The 9,699-nt window shown below is 43.7% G+C and overlaps 1 protein-coding gene across 1 annotated transcript; it reads left to right on the top strand.

The window, feature by feature from the left end:
• The first annotated feature begins 2,148 nt into the window (after positions 1-2,148).
• On the top strand, positions 2,149-8,958 carry PRR20G (proline rich 20G). Its single transcript, XM_038565263.1, has 3 exons — positions 2,149-2,518; positions 3,035-3,096; positions 8,174-8,958. Exons 2-3 carry the CDS (start codon positions 3,042-3,044, stop codon positions 8,758-8,760), a joined length of 642 nt encoding a protein of 213 aa, XP_038421191.1. The 5' UTR covers positions 2,149-2,518; positions 3,035-3,041; the 3' UTR covers positions 8,761-8,958.
• The last annotated feature ends 741 nt before the right edge of the window (positions 8,959-9,699 follow it).

The raw sequence follows: 9,699 nt of genomic DNA, 5'->3' as shown, positions 1-9,699 counted from the left end.
TTTTTATAAGTCTAAACTATTCTAAAATAAAAACATTTACTTAAAAAAATAAGCACATCACTGGTCATCAAGGAAATGCAAATCAGAGCTACAATAAGACCCAATTCCACAGACACAAAATGGCTAAAATTAACAAGATGGACAATACAAAGAGCTGCAAGGACGTGGAACAACTAGATCTTTCATACACTGCTGGAGGGAATATAAAATGGTACAGCCACTTTAGAAGAACAGTTTGGTGGTTTTCATAAGGTTTTATAAAGTTAAACAAACTTGATATTTGACCCAGAAATCTCACTTATATTCAACCACGTAGAATGAAAACATATATCCATCTAAAGACTTGCACTTGGATCTTCACAGAGGCTTTATTCATGATATCTCCAAACTGGAAACAGCCCAAATATCCATCAACTTGTGAATGGATAACATACTGTGGTATATTCAGGCAATGGGACGCTATGCAGTGGTTGAGAGGAAAGGATTACGCATACATCCTACAACATAGAGGGAGCTCGACAGCATTATACTGAGCAAAAGAAATCAGACATAAAAATACATAAGTGTGGGGCACCCAGGTGGCTCAGGGGATTGAACGTCCAACTCTTGATTTCAGCTAAGGTTGTGATCTCGGGGTCTTGGGATCTAGCCTTGTGTCTAGCCCATGCTCAGCAGGGAATCTGTTGGAGGTACTCTCTCTCCCTTTCCCTCTGCCCCTCCTGCTGCTCTCTTTCTTTCTCTGAAATAAACAAAATCCTTTTAAAAATACTTATGTATGATTCCATTTATTATTAATTTTTTAAAAAAGATTTCATTTATTTATTCATGAGGGACACACAGAGAGAGAGAGAGGCAGAGACACAGGCAGAGGGAGAAGCAGGCTCCTTTTGGGGAGTCTGAAGCGGGACTCGATCCCAGAACCCTGGGATCACGACCTGACCTGAAGGCAGACGCTTAACCACTGAGCCACCCAGGTGTCCTGTGTAGGATTACATTTATATGAAATTCTAGACTAGACAAAATTAATCTGCAGTGATGGCAGATCAGTGGTTACCTGGGGTGATGCTGGGGGAGGGGGATTGACTGCAAAAAGGCCAAGGGAACTTTCTGAGGCGGTGGTTGCCCAAAATGTGAGCATTTGTCAAAACTCATTGTACTGTGTGCTTAAAACGGATGCAGTTTATTGTGTATTGATTATACATCAGTAAAGTTGATTTTTTAAAGAAGAGAGAAAAAAACAAAAAAATAACATTGAGAGTCTTAGTGGAATTATATTATTTATCGACTATTTTTAGAAGAATCTTTAAACCAACACTATGGCTCCTATCTTGTGTCCTGGCATGTCTATTTTCCTAGACCATTGTGTTCATACTCATAGTCTTAAACGCCAATGACATATGTCTCATGCACAGATCTCTAGCCCCCAACTCTTCTCTGACTCTAGACCCCAAAATTGCCTCTTGACCTCTCACACTTGGTTGCTCAAAAGCTCCTACAATCCAACATATGCAAACCAAGATCAAAATCCTCCCAGTAGAGAAGGTTCCTGGCAAATCTTCCATCTTTATAAACAGTGCTATCAATTTTGCAGTCTCCTCCCCTCCAGGCTGTGTCCAAGACCATCACAACTTTGGTTCTTGCCCTGTAAATTTCTCTCTAACCATGGAATGTTTCCCTTTTCTACTGCCCACTGCCCTAGTCTAATAGGACACTGTCTCATTAGTCTGCAGTGGCTTCCTTGCCTCTCCTGATTTAATCTTGGCACTCTCAGTGGCTCTCCACTTGACAACCAGGGTAATCTCTTATGAAATGTTAATCTTATTATGGGGATCTCCTCTGCATGAAACTCTCCTGTGGTTTTCTGTTTCCCTTAAAACGAAAGTAACACCTGGATGGTCTTCCCGCCTCATCTCCCACCACCCCCAGTCTGGGCGAGCCTCCTCTCTATTCCTGGAATGGGCTGGGCAACCTTCTACTTCTCAGGGGCTCTTACCCAACTGTCCTCCCCCACTTCCCTACTCAATCTGCTTTAGTCTTACCAGTCCTTCCAATTTCAGCTCAACTATCCTTCTCTTTGACACTCAGCCCCAGACCTTATCAGTGCTATTACTCTCATGGCACTTAACACAACTGTAACTATGCATTCTTTCTGTAATGATTAGATCAACTAATTAGGCGTATACATCTACGAACAATTTAATCATGGCAGGCCTATTTGGCAAATGGAAAACTCTAGTCCAATAAACTCCTCCCAAGTGAAGCCAGACCCGCCCACCTTGGCTTTGCCCTCCCACCCACTTCTATCCAATCACATGCCAGGGTGACATCTACCGTCTTATATAAGGGAACTAGGATGAACAAAAAACAGAGACAAGTAGAAAGGAAGGGTGAATGCTGAGGTCTGAGGTACAGTTGTGACCTGTGGACCCCCAAACCCTTGGGCCTCTCTTCTTGGAAGGGAATCCGACTCTCCAGGCTTCCAGAGCCAGCTGCAAAGAATTCAACAGCAAGAGGTCAGGTACGTGTCCGGTGCCCCTGGCGGATCTCTAGATTTTGGATTGTTAAAGTGAGGACAGACTCTCCAGTGTCCTAGAGCAGCCAGGGACAACTTCACTAATTGCCCCTACATTTCCCACTCTGCTCCCGAATTTTTCCCCTCTTCCCCACCAAGGGAGGGATAATTCTTCCACTTGGCTAAAGTTTTTCATTTCCTTGACTTTTACCTAGAGGATTTGGGATAAATTAGCGAGCATACCTCTAGGCCAGTCCCTACTGGCTCCGCTTTGAAAGCTGTTTGAACATGTTGAGTCTCCCCAGTCCCACTCCCTAAACTTCCTTCTCCACACTGCATCTTCCTGAGCTGCCAGCCCAGCATACTCCTTGCCTGGGCAGCCAGGCACTTTGGAGGCAGGGTGGGTCCCAGGGCAGCAGTGCCCACCAGTATTGATGCTGGGGAGACTGGGTTGCTGCTTGATGCTTGGGAAATGTGGGTGCGGTTTGAGCCCTGACTCACCTGATTTTACCTTTTGGGCAGATTAATCATGGAGAAGCAAGAACTTCCCAAGAGCCTTCTTCCCTCAATGGCCCCTAATCAAGGTACTGTCAAATGCTAGTCACTTTCTCTTTAACATTTTCCTGGTTTTTATTTTACTTTTGGTATTGTCTTATGTAACCTAGAGATCCCCATGAGGCATACTATGAAAAATGGCAGCCCCTGCTCCTTCTCAACTTCTCACACCTTAGGGACAACTGTTTTCATCTGCTCAGTTTCTTTTAGCATTACTCTCTGTTCTCTAAATACCACGCTTACACTGCCACTAATTTGTTTTTCCATTTTAGACTTTCTTTATGGTCTTCCCTCTATGGGAGAGGAGCTGTAGTTCCTGCATTCCTCACGGGGGTCAGCACTCACTACCATCACTCCTGCCCACCTACTCCCACTCACACACACCTCCAGCCTCCCACTTCCCAGCAGGATTCACTGTTCAAAATGTGGCCATCAAGTCACCCAGGATCACTTTCCCTCTTGCATAACTTTCGAATTTTCCAAGACTTAATACTTGGGCTATTGTTTGCTTATTGATCACTAGTCCATTCTCAGACTCTTTCCCAGTTGTTTAAATTCAAACTCAACCAGGTCTTCTGGGTGGCTCAGCGGGTTGAGCATCTGCCTTCCGCTCGGGTCGTGATCCGGGAGTTCCGGGATCAAGTCCCACATCGGGCTCCCTGCATGGAGCCTTCTTCTCCCTCTGCCTGTGTCTCTGCCTCTCTCTTTGTGTCTCTCATGAAAAAATAAAATCTATAAAAAAAAAAGTGAAATTACTTATAAAAAATAAATTCAAACTCAACCAAGTATCTATCAATTTCACCTTCTGGTGGAATTACTGCCACCAACTTCTAATCTGCTCTAATTAAACTGGCTGCTCTCAGACAACTCCAAGTCACTATCCTGGGATGTCCCTTCACCATCATCTAGGGAATTCCTTCCCCACTCTGGAATCTTATATCCTGTTAGTCTAGTTTATTTTTTCTTTCTTGGTTTAGTAGGATTCCCAGAGAAACATGCTTCCAAAAAAATTATTTGAAATCTTGCATATTTAAAAGTGTCTTTATTCTACCCTTCCTTATTTGTGATAGTTTGGTTGGGTATTGAATTTTAGATGAGAAATCCTTTTCCCTCAGAATTTTGAAGGCACTTCTTCCTTCTCTCTCTGTTTCTCTTGGTCTCTGTCTTTCTCTGGAAGTTTTTAGGATCTTTTTGTTTCCAGAACTCAGAATTTTTTTATTTTTTATTTTAGATTTAGCTTTTGTTATACTATGCCTCTAATTTTCTCATATTTTACATCTCTTATTTTTCACTTATATCATCTTTTCTGGGAGATTTACTCAACTTTATCTTTCAAAATATCCATGGAGATTTTAATGTCTGCTCTCATAATTTTTATTTCAAAGGGCTCTTTTATTTTTGTTTTTATGAATGTTCATTTAAAAAACATCTTGTAACTGATTCATGGGAATCATCCCTTTTCTCTCTAAAGATATTAGTGATGGGGCACTTGCGTGGCTCAGTGGTTGAGCATCTGCCTTTGACTCAGGTCGTGATCTTGGGGTTCTGGGATTGAGTCCCACATCGGGCTCCCCGCAGGAAGCCTGCTTCTGCCTCTGCCTATGTCTCTGTCTCTGTCTCTCTGTGTGTGTCTCCAATGAATAAATAAAATCTTAAAAGAAAATATATCAGTGATATATTTTTGTGAACTTTTCACCTATGTCATGAGCTATTTCCTACAAGTTGTTTTCTTTCTGTTTATTGGTCTCCTATTTCATGTTAGTCTTTCCTCTGATATTTGATGAGCCTTGGTTGGCTGCCTGTATTGAAAAGGGGACCCTGGGAAACTGAACAGCAGCTCTGAGCTAACAAATGAGGTCTGTTAACTGTGGGTTCCACAGAATTTATATGGCTAGGCTAGGTTCCCCAAATCGGGGAACCCCAGTGTGTCAGTTTCTTAGGACTTTTCTCTTAGACTACACAGGTTCCCAGGAAAGAATCTTCAGATGATCTTCAATGCCAGTACTGTCTTCAGGCACATTTCCATAGATGTGTATTCAGTCTGGGATGTCTATTCCATTCTATTGCTCAGTCATTCATCTCTGTTCGAACACCACACTATCTTCATTCCTTTAGCTGGATGCTACTTCATGATCTATGATAAACCACGTACCTCTATCATGTTCTCTTTCTGGAGGGCATTAAAGTTTTATACCTATTGTGAAATTGTTCACTATAACATTTCCCTCCATACATTAAACGTCCTAAATCTTTTCGTCTTTGCCAGTCTGATAGATGTATAACAATGGCAAATATTTCCTTGAATTTGCATTGCTTCATTGTAAGTGAGATTCAGCATCCTATATATATATAGGGGCCATTTGCTCTTCCTCTTTTATGGATTGCCTATGATTGCTTTTTGCTATTTCCCTCTATTTGGTTGTTTATCTTAATGATTTTTAAGTGTTCTCGGATTTTGGGGATCTATCAATTCAGACTTTCTTTAGTCAGTTAAGGATCTCTCACCCCAGTCCCCCGCCCCCACTTCTACTGGAGTTAAGTGTAGGTCAACAAAGGGGAACATAGTTTACATACTATCACATGATTGGAAAGAGTGCTCTGGTCCTTGGTCCACACCGCCAGGCTTTGCTTCTGTTTCTACTGGTGTCTGGCCATCAGTCCATGCAGTTCACTCTAAGTCCTCTACGTCTTATCTGCAAGGCCCCTGCCAATCCACCAGCCCTCCTATAGCTTACCCAGGCCATTCTTTGCCTCTGGAGCCACACTGAGCTCTGAGCCTGAGCTTGGGAGAGCAGATGTAAATGGCTTTGCAGGACCCACATAAGTCATTTAAGAATGTTGAATAAAGCAGACTTGATGTGCCTGGATTTCCCAGGACTTTGATTTCTGATGCTCAAAAACCCAAACCTCAAATGTCTTTAACTATTATATCTGCCTTTAGTTCCAAAACTCTCCCATAGTGTCCCTTTCTTTCTGTTTATCGCCAACTCCCAAGTGCAGAGAAGATGTGCTCAAAAGAACCAGCAACAGTGCTGTGGCCATGCCTCAGAGCATGCACCTCCTCTCTCCCAGTGCTGCTCCTCTGACCATTCCGAGATTGATTTAAGGTATTAATATGAGTTTGAGCTTTTCTAGGCAAGCATTAGAAAAAATTCACCTATAAGATGATCTGATCCTGGCTTTCTTTATTTTGGGATGATGATTGTGGAGAAAGAGGGCATTTATTGAAACACTCTCAGTTTGTTCCATTGTAGTGGGTCTGTTGGAGTTGTTTTTTATTCCTGAAGCTGTTAATTCTTAGGTCTTTGCATCCCAGTACTGCCTCCCAACTGTGATTCAACCACCCTGGGAAAAGCCCCACCCCTACTGTCTCCTGCTCACTATCATCACTCTCCTGCTATCTTCCCTACCACATTTCCCTGAAAGCTGACCTCTGCCCCCACCACTGTCCTGAGGTTGTTCTCACCCATTCTAGGTGGCCAACAAGAATGGCCACATCATAGACTTGCTCTGTTCTGCATAGCCAGTATCATGGGAAGTCTACTGCTCCCCGATCTGTTGTCTCCACCTTGGATCTGGGTGCACCCTCCCAATCTCCCTCTGCATCAGTGACCCTGAAAGGTGATTTTGCTCTATCTTTCCCTTAGAAGTTAGTAATGGACTTTAGGGTTCTATCAGAGATATTCTCTGCTCCTCCATTCTCTCATGCTGATCCTGTCGATTCCCATGGTGGTGGTGACCAACTCTGTAGATGACTCAGATCCAGCTCCAGCCAAGCCCTCCACTGAGCCGCACATCTCCACTTGGGTAGCACAAACACCTCATCATCATAAGCCTAATACTGAACACATTTTTGCCATCCAAAATTGCATCTTCTCCCTTGAGTTCTACCTTGGGGAAACAGCTTCATCTCTCTCTGTTGGAGGAAGGAAAATGGCAGCAGGAGTGTGCTTAACAGATAATCAGGAAAGTGCCCTGCAGACAAACAGGGAAGTTGGGGCCCCAGATGCTCCCTTTCATCCAGCCTGTCTTCGGGATATCCCTGTGTTCCTGTTGCCTTTGCTTACCTCCCTCTTCACTCTCCCCAGCCTTTCGTGCCTTCTATGTCCACACTTCACTTTCCAAAGTCCAAACATGATGACTTGCTCCCTGCCTTAAAACATTTCAGTGGCTCTCCTTAGATCTTAGGATAAACTAAAACTTGGCTTAGCTTAAAGGGGTCCTTGTGAGCTTCTCCCTCCTGCTGTGCTATCCTATAGCTGGTCCAGGCTTCTTTCAGTTTTGGAAGCCTGCCCAGTCTCTGCCCCCATGGGAATCCTCTCCCTCCCCACTCTGCCCTGGCCTTGCTAAATATTGCTCATTCCTGGGGTCCTGACCTATAGCTTTTTGTTAACTCCTCCCACCCCCAAGTACATGATAAGATGACACTAATGTAAGTACTTGGTCTTAGTAACCAAGTTTTTGTAACACATATCAATGTATTACATATCAATTTGTATCATATCAATTCATGAAAGTGGAAGTTGAGGCCCATCACAGGTAAGTTAAGATAAAATTCCATGGGGTGAATGGCTGGCTCAATTGGTGGAGTGTGCAACTCCTGATCTCAGTGTTGTGAGTTCTAGTTCCATGTTCAGTGTAGAGATTACTTAAAAATAATAAATACCTTTAAAAAAAGATAAAATTCCAGGCACTCTGGGTTCAAAACCACCTTGCTTGTTATATCCTAATTATTTTACTTTCCAACCTGTCACCTATTACCGACATTATATTTTTTTGTTTTGTTCTGATGGTCTTCTCTATTGAAGTTTAAGCTTGGTGAGGGCAAGGACTGTCACTTTGATTAAAATTGAATCTAGTGAATTCAAATGAATCTAGAGTCAGTTTACCCATCAGTGAAATGGGGAATGGCAATTACCTATCTGGACAGGTGGTGGGGAGGACCAAATTACATGACCAGGGGGAAGTGCTATACATTACAGGTCCTTGGCAGATGGGGATCTCCTGGAGCACCTCATACCCTCCCTCCCATTCTCCTGGCCCCAAAGCTTCCTAGAAAAGCTCTGATTTCTTCTTCCCACTTTCTGCTTTTCTGTTTCACCTCAGATGTGCATTCTCAGGAGCCAGGCCACTTTGGTATGGAAAATGAAGGCACCATGAAAGTTGATGGCCCTGCAAAACCCATTGTTTATGTGAAACCCATGAGATGTGAGACCCGAGGATTCATGGCTCATCTTGGAGAGAGAGGCCAAGGCCGCCATGGGGGAAGAAGTCATCAGGCAGGAAGAGGCCACCTCAGGGGGACAGACCTTCGCAGAGACCCTGATCTCCAGGTGAGGCCAAGACGCATGCTACGACCAGGTCTTCATGTGGATCCAGATCACCGTGAAGAGCCAAGCCACCATGTGGAACCAGAAGCCAGGCAGACCCCATCCTTCCCTTTTACTGAAGCAACATCAGTTCATGGAGATGGGCTGCAAGGCCCTGGCTCCCATTCAGTCCAGCCTGGTACAGGACTGCAGGCAGTGCCCAATGCCTCTGGGTATTGGGTTCTCACAAATTCCCCAACTTCATCCGTCTATGCCTGCCTAGGGTTCAGACCCTTGGAGGGCTCAGCCTTGCTCTTCACACAGACTCCCTGTGGTACCTTTGTGTACGGGGTCCCAGAATTTTTCACCCACATCGCATACTGAGCTCTATCACTTGCCACCAGCCCCTGTGTCTGACCTGGATGTTTCTCCCTGCCCAAACCCAAGTCCCTATTTCTGTCCCCACCCACTGTTCCCACTTCTCACCTCCACCTCATGTTATCCAGACCCAGGTCACAGGTATGCTGCCCATGCCACTTGTTGTCTCTTCCTTTTGTTTTTTCAAAGATGTGGATGCCTTTAGTCCCTCAATACTTACTGAAATAAATCTGTAATCTCTTCTTGTCCTTCTCTGTCTCAGTCTGTTCAGGCTGCTATAATAAATAGCACAGTCTGGGTAGTTATAAACAACAGACATTTGTATCTCACAGTTCTGGAGGCTGGAAGATTCTTTGTGAGAACCCACTTTCTAGTTTATAGATAGCTATCTCATGTCCTCACATGGCTGGAGGGGTGAGGGAGCTCTCTAGCCTCTCCCCTCTAGGGGTGAGGGCACTAATCCCATTCATGAGGGCTCTACCTCCTAATACCATCATACTGGGGGTCAGAATTTCAACATATGAATTTTGGGAAGACACATTCAGTCTATTGTATGCTCCCACAACTATCATTTCTCCAATCTTGCAATGTATAACCACAGAATGTTTTAGAAAAGAGGACACAGTGAAGGAACAAAAAAAGAGAAGTCAGGTCCAAGGAAATAAGAGCCAATGGAACATTCAGAAAAAGAGTATTAACGAGTATAATTAATATTTGCAGAGAGATATGGGATGATAGGATATCTCTGACACAATAGCATGTACTTCACATAAAAAGCTAATTAGGAAAGCTTGAGATGAAGCATAAGGTTGTTGGAATACAAGATTATGTGATTTGAATCACAGAATGGCCAGGACTGAGGAACACATCAGTAAATTAGATCTTTGGACAGAGAGAGCCTCCAGAATGTGGCAAAACAAGGGTGAAAGGTTTGAAGGCTACTTC

The sequence above is a fragment of the Canis lupus genome, chromosome 20 (genome assembly GCF_011100685.1).
Source record: "Canis lupus familiaris isolate Mischka breed German Shepherd chromosome 20, alternate assembly UU_Cfam_GSD_1.0, whole genome shotgun sequence".
In the NCBI taxonomy this organism is placed as follows: Eukaryota; Metazoa; Chordata; class Mammalia; order Carnivora; family Canidae; genus Canis; species Canis lupus.
The sequence above is the reverse complement of the archived record's forward strand: the minus strand, read 5'-3'. Positions and strand labels throughout refer to the sequence as shown.